At 32.2% G+C, this 15,204-nt stretch overlaps 1 protein-coding gene across 2 annotated transcripts in view; it reads left to right on the forward strand.

Moving 5' to 3' along the window:
* g (adaptor-related protein complex 3, delta 1 subunit-like garnet) overlaps positions 1 to 15,204 on the forward strand; it is an 895,910-nt gene that overhangs the window by 142,192 nt on the left and 738,514 nt on the right. For both annotated transcript variants that reach the window (XM_081759537.1, XM_081759539.1), the window contains exon 5: positions 6,201 to 6,330. In XM_081759537.1, coding sequence (XP_081615663.1) covers positions 6,201 to 6,330 — 130 coding nt within the window. The remainder of the gene's footprint in view (positions 1 to 6,200; positions 6,331 to 15,204) is intronic.

A 15,204-nucleotide genomic window follows, 5' to 3' on the forward strand; every position in this document is an offset into this window, starting at 1 on the left:
CTTACGGAACTGGAGCATGTTTCGGAGGAACATTGGTACAAACTTCCACACACCACGATTGAGGAGCTGTATACGTCCATTGCACGTCGGATTCAAGCTGTTTTGAACGCAAAAGGAGGCCCCACACCATACTAGGTATGATTTTCACACTCTCACAAACGTTTTAGATTTTTTGTCCAACTCCTGTATATTAAAGTAATAACAAACCAAGAAACCAATTTAGTGATTTCTTCATGCACTTAGACTGAACAGCTCTCTCCGTTAGTCTAGTGGCTAGCAAGCCTATGGTGCATATTTCCCTGTCTTCGATTCCCGGTGGGAGTGGATATGGAAGCGCATTACTGTCGTTCAGTTTCCACTTTAAACTGTAGATCCACGTCTCACATAGCATCGATACTGAATAGGAACTTTACAATTCAATAAATAAACGAACACGAGAGAAGAAACGAATTCAGCCACTAGAATAGAAAAACGGAAAATTTTTCATATAAGAATCACATTTTAACGTTTTTACGCCAAAGAAAATTAAAAGGTGAAGAAACTTAATTAAACCCGAAAAATCCTGCAATGACCCAGGTGAGTTTGACTTCTTGAAACTCTACTGTAAAGTCTTAAAATTAATTTTGGGAAAAATTATACCAGTGGAAGTCTACCATAGCAACTATGCTCAAGTCTAACCTAACCTAAGTCTGTTACAATGTTCTGAACTCATATGTATTAGCTATTAAAAGGAAAAGTTTGATGTTTGTTTTGTGGAATTCAAATTCAAAATGATAGCGCTGAAAAGGTAAATTTTTACTCGTAATTTAAGGAAAGAATTCTCAGCACAAATAGTGTAAAGAAACAAAATTTTTCTATTTTAAAAGAGGGCAGCAAGTTATTGTTAAATATCGTATATGTACTGTTCTATACAAAGCCGTTTGACCTACTAAAACGGGATTATATAAACAGTGGTTCATATAACTGAAACATCTCACTTTAGGATCTCCGTTTTGATCTTAGTTTCAGTCTTATCGTAATCAGTCTTGGTGGCTTGTTGGTTCTATGATAGCCTTCTGACTTTTACAAGTATTATCACTAGGTGAAAAAATGTTCAGTCTTTTAAAGATATGTCTAACTCTTACCATGCTTAAAAGCAATATGTCTTGTTCCTTTGTCTTTCTGATATAATACTGACGTGACAGCAAATTGAGTTACCTCTCGTGTTAATGTTCTTTTCAGATTATTCAGTAATCATGTTCTTGGATTGTCGGTCATTATGAATTAAAAACGATATGTCAATAAACAAAGTAAATTGTTTGGTGTAGGGAAATTAATTACTATTATTTCATTGATTATATCTTGTTTTAAACAATTGCTCCTCTGTAATACCAATAGTTTGACAGATAAAATGATTTACCGTAATTATTACAATCATTAATGTGATTTCAAGCTTTACAGTTATATTCAATCATATTTTGTCAATTCATATCGATCATTTCACAATTACTGTTCGATTATTATAGTCTTCAAAACACATCAGTTGTTCGAGTTCAGTAAAGTGTGACGTCACTCAAAAAGATTAGGAAACTGTGCAGTTTGACATGATTTAAGAACCCTTTTTCACAATGAGGGTAGAACAGTTTATTGGGCCGCACATTTATTTCACATTAGTAGTTTTTATGTTAAGCTAATTGCAAGATCTGTTAGAATTGAACGACAAAATGCCAAGTCAAGAATAGTATTGAGACGCATTCGGAAAAGTTGAAACACATCGGTAATTCGTGAGATACATTTACGTCTGCCGACAACCGCTCAGCTTTTGTTCTTTGTATTTGGAGATTACATTAGTATGACGTTCTAGCAAAATTAGGAAGACATATATAATATAGGAAGGCAAAATTTGAATGTGACCCAAACAAGAGAGAAGTTTACTGTCTCATTATTGATAGTCTGAAGGAAATCAACATTATTTTGCCGGCTCGAGAAGGTACGTTACGACATTGTAATTGTATGATGATTGAAAAAGAGAATCCAATACAATATAAACCCAAGTTATGGGAAAATTTATATAGAGATTGCTTCTAAGCGCGAGCAAATGTAAAATAAAGATTTAATTCCAGTTGTTCATCATATCAGAATAAATACCTTAAAACAAGAGTTTATAGTACTACTACTATTACAATCATCTGAAATTTTACAGCGGGAAAGGAAACCTCAGGGGAAGCGAAGAAACTCTTCGACATTATTACGTGCAAATGACTATGACCTTTGATGTTTTAAAGGATCACGGGAAATTGATACAAATTAAGCAGATGCTAGTAAGTTTCTCTGTTCCGGAAAGAAATAGTCTTTCATTGATTTTTAAGTTTTGCAGAATCAAATTTGTATACGACATAACTAATCAGCCGTCTCGTCATTTACCTTCGTTCGTCTCAAATTAACATTTAATTACAGGATTGTTCCATATATTTTGTTCTAACAAGCAATTATAGCTTTATAAAATTTAACTAAATCCAAAGCTGATCTTTGTCCCACAACTCGAGAACAGAAGGCCTGCACACCGTGATATGCTGTTTTTAAAGCGTCTAGGAACGATAATAAAGGGGGAAGTGATTCACAGATTATAGAGTTCGAAGTAAAGTTGAAGAGAATGAAGGAAATTAATGCGTTTTACGTTGACTGAAAAGACAAAACTGTGAGTATGGAAAACAAAAGATGGCAGTTTGCATTGCTGGTAGCTAGAAGAACACACATCGATGATACAAGATCCCGGTAACCAACTGGAGCGTATGTTACGAGCATCTCACACAGCATAGAATTAAATATATATATAGAACTATCTGGAAGTTTCTGTCTGGTAAAAAGAGTATTCATTAAAGCCTGTGCATTTTGAGTTTGATAATATCGTTATACCTTATCTAGACAAAAATATTAATACGAACTGTATGCTATCTTAATAGCTAGATGCAAGTAAAACGCAACGTGTTAGATAAGATAGTGTAGAATAGGATGGTTTGAGATCACAGTGCTGTAACTGCCTTTGCTTGTTGTAGATGGAGTGTGGTACAAACGAAAATAGGGTAACCATGGTGGGTATCTGTAAAGCAGGAAGAGAGATTCAACATCTATGCCGAAAAGGGATGCTAAACTTACAATCAGAACGGGATAATTTACTGTTAACCATGATCATCGATAAACGAAGTTATTCGAGACATGTTTCATACAAGTTTTTGCGAAATCAACAGTGTCGAATCATCTGTAAATAAGTGTAATGGATGAGTAATAAACTTGATCACTGAAAACTACATGACCTTATCAACTAAAAGTAATAGGAAATTACCGGTCCTTGTTACAATTTACTTTTTGAAAAAATATTTATTGATTCGGAGAATCAGATTGCAGAGGAAATGTATAAAGGAAGGTTCGCACGTTTTGGACGTAGAATGTCACAATAAGACAGAAAAAATGGTCGTAGGAGTTGCTGAAGTTGCTGTAGAAGCAGGTAGTGTTTTAGTTTGAGATGAATTCATCAGATGAAGGATTTTGGGAATGAAAAATAGTCAGAGATAGATTGAATGGTTTGGACACAGGCGCAACGGATATGCAAACACTTTTTCACTCTGCATAAATTCAGGATGGCTACAGAAACCACGGAGATGTCATTTTAAAGTAATTTCATACTTATATTTGCAAATTTATGGAACTAGGCTAAGTGAAATTTTCTTTTACCATACATTTTACAATTTTAAAACTCATTCGAAGAATGAAGACTAGTCAATACACAACTTTTGGTACTTAGTGAAAGTCATTGGATAACTCCATTTTTTCCTATCCTTTCTTTCTTCAATCCTTTCTTTCTTCTCTATCCTATCTTTCTTCTTTCTTCTATTATTCATTATTCTGTAATGCCAGCAGTGCACGATTTGCTAGTTAGTATTGATTGCTGTTAGGAATGCAAGTACCTGAGAAAAAAAATGCTTTCTAAACAAAAGGAAAAGTTTTGCTCATAGCCTTTTTGCTTGGGAATTCTTGCCCCCCCCTTTTTTTCTGAAAAAGAAAGAATAAAGAAATAACGATCTATTCTATCCCTGTCTCTTCATGTGTTTTTCATTGTAAAACAATTTTTAATCTGCGTATTAAAGGAAAGGAGGAGTGAAGATTTGCATTTATAATTTAAGTACTATAGAAGAAACTAATCACATATTTCTGGAACTAAGTCGTATTTCACGTAAGAGCTTAGACTAAACAAGCATTTATGGAATTGTAATATTCGATGTTAATTTTATACTGTTTCTAAGGTATCCATTTCAGTTTAATAGGACAGAAGGGAGAAGTTTTGAGAATAAACTATCCGTTAATTAGCATTGGGTTTCAACATTTCCAAAACGTTCTTTACTTTTGCAACGGTACTACATTACGCACTTCGAACGAAATGTTAAGATCTTGTAGAAAAGGGTTTTAAACTGAGAATACGATATGAGCATACTTTTCTACCAATATAAAATGTTACTTTACTGGTTTTATATCTACCTCTTCAAGGTTTTTATCTGCAATAATGAATTTAGCCCCGCAATAATGAATTTAGTTCGTCTGTCTGGCTCTGATTTGTTCGGCGCCAATGAGAAGTTTGTTGTGCAATTTAACTTTGAAGCGAAACAAGGCAATGCAAGTTGGAAAACCAATCAAAATAAGGTCTTGGATCGAACCGAGGCTTACAAGTGCTGTAAAGAAACTGTCTTAACCCTTTTAGACCTGATTTTTTGTTTACTCTCAGATTTTATTTTTATTTTGTCTTATTATTCTTTTTGACTTAAGAAATTAAATACAACCGTCCATTTGTTTGCGGATGTCATACATAGACAATTATGGATGAAACATTTTGCATGTACTAGGGTTGAAGTACGTATGTAAAATACAAAATGCATTAATCCAAAAGATCATAGTGATCTACATAGCTTAGAAACTCAAAACACATCACTAAAGCAGAAGGAGGATTTATTGCAAATAGTTTGTTTCGCCAAGAATAAAACAGCCTACGTGGCTGAGCTTCGTCCATCGTGATAGCCCCTGTAAGTACTCTACAAGAAATGTGCGTAGCTTCCTGACAACAGATGAAAGCACCACAGAAATAGCGGAAAGAGATTTAGACAAGTTCAAGGACCATTGACATGAAAACCCAGCCATTTTGAGTCCTCCAGAGTAATTATATTAATCTTAAAATATGATGTACACAAATGTTACCACCAAGTCTGAAAGGGTGAATTATTGACGTTACTACAGGAAAGCATAGGTTGGAGTTGAACAAAGAAAGCAGATTGCCTAAAAAGCAAAAATTTGAAGGCTTTGAATGGGGAGAAATCTTCGTGTTTTATTGTGGTTGTTTATTTTTTATTAGATATATTGTAATTGCTGTAAAAATTAATTTTCGCTAGTCCAGTAAAAAGTAACGTTTTGTAGCTTTATCTGTTCGATGTATGTACTAAGATTTCAGTTTCTGCTCAGCATGACTTTTATGATGTTTTTGCTGACAAATTTATTTATTAAAACAATAGTAAAACTTTTAAAATAAAATTTAACTTCTAATGCTAATTATAAACAGTTTTGTGTCCTATTTTTTCAGTGTACATTAATTTCCCAAATCTGCTTAAGACGTATGATTTTTTATTTTGTTATTTATATATTTATATTAATTCAGGTATAATTCGATACTTTTTTTTTTTTTTGTTTCAAACAGAACGTCAGAACACTTTATAGATTGACTTTATAATAGTTTAATTCTAAAGTTAAATAGTGTATGGAAGCAGTGGGAGTACTCTGGAAGAAGTTTATTATTGTAGACTACTCTTCAGTCTTCTGGTGTTCGGTACTACAATTAAGTCGGTAAAAGTACCAGTAATGTTGCATATTACAACTAAAGTATATAACTCTGTTCCTATTGACTGATTCACCAAGCAAAATAATTCGTCTTGTTGCTTATATAGGAGGTACGACAATTCCAGCTACTGTTTTCTCATAAACAACTAAATCGGTAATACATAAGAATACACTACACTTACGGTGGGATTCTTGTAGGTAGTTGTATATACTTTTTATATATTTATATGCATAATATCTTCCTGTCTTTGAATGAAATATTACATTTAAGAAAAGATAATTTATAGATATGATATTAGTAGATTTCCTAATTTACTTTATTATTTAAATTTATTCTTTTCTAGCTAACATCTACAAAGCCGTATTTGAGGAAGAAAGCAGTATTGATGATGTATAAAGTATTTCTCAGATTTCCTGAAGCGCTTAGACCAGCATTTCCAAGACTGAAAGAGAAACTTGAAGATACAGATTCAGGTATTGTTAATATCTATCTATCTTGGTTTTTCTATTAGGTTTTTTAATAAAGTAAATCGAGAACGTCGTTCATGGAGGACGAAAATTTATTAAGTACCAATAATGTTTTGACAAATTGCTACATGGTGTCAGTGCATGCTCACTGTTTCAATCTTTGTTCCAATGTGTGAGGAAAACACACACACACACACATAATATCTATCTATCTATCTATAGCTGCTTGAAAGTGGCTTGTTTGCTGGACTCGTAATTTATAGGTCTAAAGATAGTATGTCGGCATAATAAATCATTGTAAGTACATTGTGTTGCTTAGAATTAACCAAAAAATTAAAAGCCGACTAGCGTTTCATTGCAAAATTATATTATCGACTGAGAAAAAATGTTCCAAAGTGGTCTATTTGCCGACTATGAAAATCACAAAGAAAAGTGTTTTATTTCTAGAATATTGATGTTCGATAGGCATTAAAGAGCTGAAATGATTAATTTAATCTTCATCAACTATATTATCAACCTTCAAATAAAGAAGTTTGTATTTTTGGGACAAAAAAGTCAATATGTTAGTCAAGAATGATGTTCAGTCATCAGAGGAAAAACTGAAAAAAATTGAATTTTTAAAATTTCTGATATTAACTGTTGTGTGTATTTGTAATTGTTTAGTGTGGTATTATTGGCTATTAAAATAGGTTTTTCATCCTAATTGATCATTTAATATGAAAATATTTATTATAACCTCCTGACACCCCGCGTAGAGCCGGCTCTACAGGAAAATGATGACATTTGCCCGTTCGTTCCTCCGGATATCTCGAGCTTTGCTGAATGAAACCTTTTGTAGATTAATTTCTACACTTCAAATTTAGCTTCGGCAAACAAACAATAGCAGAAGCGCCTTATGTTGTGCAATTGGGCAGCAGTTAAGAGTCTTTCTGCTTCATGTAGGCGATTTCCTCTGGGCGTCAGGAGGATAAACCTATTATAAACCAAAAAAAGTAGTCTACGATGCGAAAAAAAGAACCAGATTTCGCCAAAAACCGGAATAATCTAATGCCCCGTAAATGTTTAAGGAAAATAAGGTTTGAAATATATTTCCCTTTAGGGTTAGATTGTACATGACAATTTTTACTTCAATATTTTCATTAAGAAGCTTAATAATGCACATACAATAATTAAAGCTGCTTGTGGTCTATTTGCAGAATTCAGTGTCACTATCTCCTATCTGAAAACTTCATTGTCATTTGATCGGTGTTTTAAATCAAATACTTAAAACCGAGTGTAAGTTAATGGTGACATCCAATTTATAAACACGAATTCCTAATTGACATGAGAAAATGCACCATACGGTGCCTTTTAATCGTCACATGATTAATGTTCTTGCCCAATTGATGTTTTATTACGTGCTACTTAGTTTGCAACATTGTGTTTTTGTTATCTAAATGCGGAGTGAGGCTACCAATCTTGCACAGTAGATAAAGTAGTTTTCAATCGCTTAAATATGGAAAAATACAATTATATTGCTAAAGAAAAAAAAAAAAAAATAATAATAATAATAATAATAATAATAATAATAACAACTTTATTTTCAGTGCCGTGAACAGCTCATTGGCAAAAATACAGCACTATGTTAAGACTATTATACAATCATTTAAAACAGACCAGAAAGTTTGTGACATAGAATTAATATTAGTAGGTTAAGACCCTTGTCAGAAGTTTAATATATTCACATTACAAGATTAAAGCTGATTATAAAATAAGATTAAAAAAGATACAGTCAATATCATAAAATACTATTAACAGAACTATGGAAATTAGTTTCATTTAACTATCGTTAAAATAATGAGTCAACTTTGCTTAAAATTTCGTATCTTCTATGTAAAAGATCCTGGTTACCTATTGTAATATTTCCACATAAAATATTGGTTCTTTGAATAAAATGTTATAACTAAAGGTATTCTGAAGATATATAATAATAATAAAATCAAGACCCTTGTCGTGAAGTTAAAACAGATTAATCTTTGTAAAAAAAAATATAATAAAATAAAATAATTGCTCTATTGTTTCCCCCAACATATGTTCAGTTTAAACTGTTATAAGACATTGCCACTCTTCTCAATATTTCACGTTTTGAATTTAGTGCTACCAATGTTGACTGACTTCTTACACTATAACACGGCACTCTTATTCTTATATTTTCCAAGCAGTAATCACTACTATATTTATTATCCAATACCATTTGAAAAAAGTATTTATCCATAAAATTTCTTCTTTCTGCTAGAGATTGAAGTCCCCAAAAAGTTAACCAATATTCATACTCGTGTGAATAGTAGTCCTTTTTCATTTTATAACATAGTAGTCGTATAAAACATTTCTGTACTGCTTCAAGTTTGTTAATAAGTATATTAGACAAACTGTTCCAAACGACTGAACCAAATTCAAGTTTGGATCTAACAAGTGTCTTATATAAGTACACATAAGAACTACCATTTTAAAAATCAGGCCATTGATTAAAGATAAAACCTATTGTTTTTCTCGTTGATTGCACTAAATCATTTATGTGATTACTAAATTTCAATTGTCTGTCATAAATAATACCAAGATCTTTAATTTGTTCTACTTTGTTTATTCTTACTCCATGAATTTTATATTTACTGACGAAGTATTGAGTTTTATTAGTAAATGTCATATATCTAGTTTTTCCAGAGTTAATAGTTAATAAATTATTCTCGCACCAATGGTTTACTGCATCTAAGTCTTTCTGCAGGAGATAATTATCACACTCATTATTAACTATTCTAAAGAGCTTTATCTCATCTGCGTATAATAGTATTTTTGAATACCTTACTTTTCCTGGTAGGTCATTGATGAATAGAGAAAAAAGAAGCGGATCCAGGGAAGACCCTTAAGGTATTCCCTTCCCTATTTGACCTTGAGTAGATGTTACCTTGCCAATTTTTACTTTAAAAGTTCTATTTGATAAGTAACTTTCAAACCATTTAATATAAGACAGTGATAGGCCAATGTTTGATAATTTATTCAGAAGTAATTTATGATCAATAGAGTCAAAGGCCTTTGACATATCAATATATATAACATCAACCTGTAAATTACTTTTTAGTGCAAAGTACGTAAAATCTGTAAAATGAATGAGATTCGTTGCAATCGATCTACCTTTATAAAAACCATGTTGCGTATCACTTAAAATATTCTTTACATTAAAATATAAATGTTGGTGTACGATTAATTCAGAAATCTTAGAGAATGCACTTACCAAACTAATAGGCCTACAATTTTTAACATCATATCTATCACCAGATTTGTATATTGGCACAACATATATTTGCTTCCATTTTGAAGGAAATACTCCAGTCTTTAACGATGCGTTACATATAATAGCTAAATTTGACGCTATTTCATTACTACAGGCTTTAATGATATAATATGGAATGTTATCAGGCCCAGGTGTAGTGCTTCCCTTAATTTTACTGATTGTTTCAATTATTTCTTTTTGCGTGAAAGATGGAGTACAATACATAATTATCATTATATTCTGTCACTTTCAGAACCTTACATTTTTTATTTTGGTTGGAATCAGAATTAAAAGAATTATGAGATACAACTTTAAAACATTCTGCTATATCTAACATTTCTGACACTGATGTATTATTATATTTTATCTGTTTTGGCATTTGTTTGTTATGTGATTGTTTGAATGTTCTCCAGAAGTACAAACTGTCATTACAAATACTGTTCTCCAACGTTAAAAAGTAAAATTTTCTAGTCTCCAGATATTTCTTTTTAACCACCTTTCTTAAATCGGAGTACCTCTGATACCATATTTTATTATTTGATTGTTTGGCCTTTATAGAATATTTTGTTTTCTTATTTATTAATGATTTAAGGTCTCTATTCATCCACGGGTACTTATATGTCATATTATTATACAGTTTCTTCGGTACATGGGAATCGAAAACTTCTATATTTTGTCATACAAATTTTTAGACATTTTATCTACATTGTTGGTAGGATCATTAATTTCATTTATTTTCTTTATTTCATAATAAACCTGCAAGAAATCAGCTTTTCTGAAGTCATAATTACTGGTCTGTTTTGTATTCTTTTTTGAGCTTGTTTCTTATAGTATTCCATGAATATACAAATGGTGGGTGGAAACGATCGATTTTAGTTAATGGTTCAACATTAAAATTTATTATACTGTTTTCTATATTCGTCAGCAACAAGTCAAGTACTCTATTTTTATTTACGGCATCATAGGATTTATTTAGCTGGTTTAATTGGAGAAGGTTGCTTAATTCTATTACCTTTTCTGCTTTTTTCTTAGCATAAAAATTGCTAGCAGTTACAGTCCCTGTTTTCCAGTCAAATCCTTCAGCATTAAAATCGCCAATAAGTAGGAACACAACTAATCACAGTAGTCTATAAAATTCTTTAACGGTAGTGTAGGTGGAAAATAGTGCAAACATAGTAAAAATGGTTTATTGTCAGGGTTTATTGTTAGTTAAAATTTTTAATACCATTACGTCTAACCTATCGTCAGGAACTTGTATCATTGTATACGAGTATTTAGTGTTTATTAAAATCATACACCCACCTCCCTTACCATAGATTTGTTTTCTAGTGTCAGGTTCCTATCTTTCCTAATGATATTGTACTTATTTGATAATTGTACGAAATGTACATTTGTTTCCTTTAGCCATGTTTCTGTAATACAATAGATATCGTAATCTTCACAATTTACTTCGTCCGTGAAAGACTGTTCTTTTGTATTAATACGATTTACATTTTGATAAAATAAGCGCAGGGTACTCATATGTGGTTTAAGCTACAAAGAAAGACAAATTTAATTACCTGACTTTTCTTCCTTTTCGCTCAATTCATTTTCAGTTTCTTCTACAACTATTTCACGTTTTAGACGACCCCATAAACCTAGTAAACAATACACCATGTGGCCACACATTTGCATTACATACAGTATCAAACTCATTTTCTTGTACACTTACATAAAATGAAGAGTAACTTATGTTTGGTTTTTAATTTTACGCACTTTCCAACTTCAATATTTATACTTTCTTTCACGAACTCACTCACATCATTACAAGAAACAGTTGGGTCAAGCCGTGTAACGAATAAAGCAGCTATATGAAAGGGTTTCTTATTGACTTTCAGCTTATCAGTGTTCATTTTTCCTTTCATTAAATTGGAACGATTTCTGTTAGGTAAACCTGACTCATGCATTTGGTTTGTTTCTGTCTGTCTTGCTTGGATATTACGCTTCGAGCGTTTTGTAACAACCTGCCACTCACTATCACCCACACTTCTGTCTTCTTGTGATGTGCTGCAAGCTGATTCATTGACCTTCCTGGTTGTGTTTAGATTTTCACTTTGTACACCGTTTTGTTTGTTTGGCGATGGACTATTCACTACCTCAGCAAATGTTTTGATTGTATTTCCACGCAATATTAATTCACTCAATTTTATATTTTCTTGTTTAACTGATATTATTTCAGCTTTCAATGAATCATATTTTTCATTCATGTCCTGTAATATTGATAACACTTGACAAAGTTTATTTTTCACTGTGTCACAACACGTGGAACAATTTACATTATTTCTATTTAAGACTGTACCTGCATTTTCATCATCTTCATAATCACTTATTTCAGAGTCTGAATTCTTGCTTTGGCTGTTAATTTGTGTCCTAATATTCTTCGTCAGTATAGGGATGACCATTGTGCTGTCGTCCCTGTTCCTTATACAATAATAATAATAATAATAATAATAATAATAATAATAATAATAATAATAATAATAATAATAATAATAATAATAATAATATTTATCAACATTAGTGAGAAGATGCAAAGAATTACACAGACAGACAGAGTTTCTTTATCTGACCAGTTAGTCATACTTGATATTTGTGAGACCACTTTCACATAAATCTATGAAGTTGCCTCTCCCAGTACTTCCAAATTTCGACTTGAAACTAAAATCAATCGTTTGTTTTTTGTATGTTGTTGACTTTTTGAAGAAACAACAATTTGTTTCGATAAACATAGATATATATTGTAAAGGGATTTGTGTGTCTGTGCTGGCGCCCACATTAAAGACTGTCAGTGATCGAACTATCATTGATTGATTGATTTTGTACCTATCACATTTTTCAGCGAACAATGATGTGGGGCGCTATTTTTGTCCGTGCTGTTTGGGTTTGTTAGATTTAGTGTATTTCGGGAAAGGACAGAGACCTTTGCAATATTATTGTGTGTTTATATTGCGTTTACTAATTCTCTGAAGAACCAGCAACCGACTGTTCTGTGTTCTGCTGAATCAGCACTTTGTAATTGTGATATAATTTATGGAATTGCTTTTGCGTTTTGTAATAAATTGTGTGAGACTTTTTTCCTAACTCCTCCCACTATCTCATATCACACCTTTCGTGACGTCTGGGACTCGCTTCTTGGCTCACCTGTAATAGTCATCGAGCCCTGGGCCCGACCTTAAATAGAACCAGAGACTTCCGCTTTGGGAAGTTTTGAGCTGAAGTTGGATTGCGAGCTGGCGGATGGCAGTTGCATTTAGCCAGTGGACGAGAGTCTGATCCGCAAGAGGGAACTTCGACAACGGTTCGAGACCAGCTGACGACAAGGGCTTTTGAGAGAGTAAGGAGCCGAGCCTTTGGATACAAGACCTGATCTTCGAGGAGTGACAGCTTTACATCCAGACGTCGAAATGAAGGTATTCCTATCACTCACCTAACCTCCTTTCCAAACCCAGTCTTTCTTTTTTAGAAAATCATCTTGCTAATCCTTTACTGTATAACCGTGCTTTTACCTCAGAGAACAGCCGTCCGATCCTAGTACTCTGTCATCTTGAGCTAGATTCCCCGCTTATTTCTTCTGACGGATTATGGTGTAGGAGGAGTTTTTGCCGATTTTTCCTCCATCTTACACACCCTCTTCAATATACAAAACAAAGTTGGGGGGCAAATTCACACTGATTCCTTCATTTTCAAATTTCGATTTAAAACTAAAATCAATCTTTTGTTTTTGATTGTTTTCAAGAAAAAATATTTTGTTTCGAGAAAGTTCAAGAGATATTTGCAAAATAAAGTTTGGGGCTTCTTTACGTTCTCTCTCAGTTTCAAAATTCGACTCGAAATCAAAATAAATCGTTTTCTTTTCGTTTTCTATTGATTGTTTTGAATAAAAAAAATTTCTTAATTCGAAAAACTTTAGGAGATATTTAAAAATAAAGCTGGGACTAACTACACACTGGCCCCCACTTTCAAATTTTGATTCGAAACCGAAGCCAATCGTTTGTTTTTCAGTTATTACTGATTCTACTAAAAGGAACGCTGTTGTTTCTTTCGAAAATTATTAAGACATATTTACACTTTCACTGCCCTCCCCCTAGTTTTCAATTTACATCCAAACCTGATGTCAATAATTTGTTATTGATCGATTTTAAAGAAAAATATATGTTTCCAAAATCATAAAGATATATTTAAATAAAGCTGGAATATTGCCAAATTTAGCTTGGTTCCTTCACGTAGAAAATTTGCTTCAAAACCAAAATTAGTTTTCTTTATATCGGTTTGTTATTGATCGGTTTGAAGGAAAGTAGCTTGTTTCGATAAACATAAGGATATATTTACGAAATAAAGTTAACGAACGTGGTTTAATTTTCGTTTGTTCTTGATTGTTTGAAGAAAAAATCGAAAAACGAAAACAGATATTTCATACATTTGATGGTCAAATTCATACTACTTATTCTGCTTTTAAATTTCAATTCAAAACTCATACCAATCATTTGTTTTTCGTTTTTCATTGATTGGTTTGAAGAGAAAATAGTTTGTTTCGAAAAATAATAAGATAAATTTACAAAATAATGTTGGGTGATCCAACTTCACACTAGTCTTTAAAATTTCAAATTTCGATTCAAAACCAAACTCAGTCATTTATTTTCTTTTGTTATCGATTGTTTTGAAGAAAAATCGAAAAGCATTAAATATATTTTGATGATAAAGCTGGCGATCATCTTCACGCTTGCCCTGTACTTCCAAATTCCATTTAAAGCAGAAAGCAGTAAAAAACGAAAAGATGAACACAATCAGTTGCGTACGCAGAAATTCAAGGGGGTTCAGACTCTCAAGTTCATATAATTTCAAGTGTTTATATCTTTTACTTCTTTTACAAAAAATTTTGCTCAAATTTGATTTCATACCCTGAGATCCCTCCTCTTGCGTACCCTACTGAACAGAATAATATTCTTTGAAAGGAGCGCGTATTTTATGATAGTGCATTACATTTTATTCCTTTAAAAATTGAGAAAAGGAAAAGACCAATAACAGTAATAATAATACCTGGGAAGAATACAGATTTGATAATGAACCAGTAGTTCATTATTTTATCTTAAACTTTGAAAATGAGAATTCAAACACTACAATGAATATAGATTAGATAATAAGGTAATGCATTATAATAACTTTATATATTATAAATTGAGAAGAAAGAATTGTTGTGGAATTCAAACACTTCCGGTAGTAGCAGAGCTAAGGGTGGAGACGTAATGTGTTTAAATTTGAAAACAAATTCCGGTTTCAATATAAATACATGGAGCAGAAACGATAACAAATAGTGAGTAGCAGTTTTTGTTTAATCGATTAAGTGTTCTAAACATAAATACCATTTTCTCTCCCAACCCTCTGTTCAAACCGGAAGTGACAGAAATCATCACTTCCAGTTTTAACATTGATTGCCATAGACAAAAACTGTAACACGTAGATATCGAGAAGCGGTTTTCTGTAATCAGTTAAGCGTTCCAAAAATATATTCCTCTGCACTGTAATCTAACTACTTC

This window comes from Thermobia domestica, chromosome 5 (assembly GCF_964235325.1).
Source record: "Thermobia domestica chromosome 5, izTheDome1.hap1.1, whole genome shotgun sequence".
NCBI classification, from domain to species: domain Eukaryota; kingdom Metazoa; phylum Arthropoda; class Insecta; order Zygentoma; family Lepismatidae; genus Thermobia; species Thermobia domestica.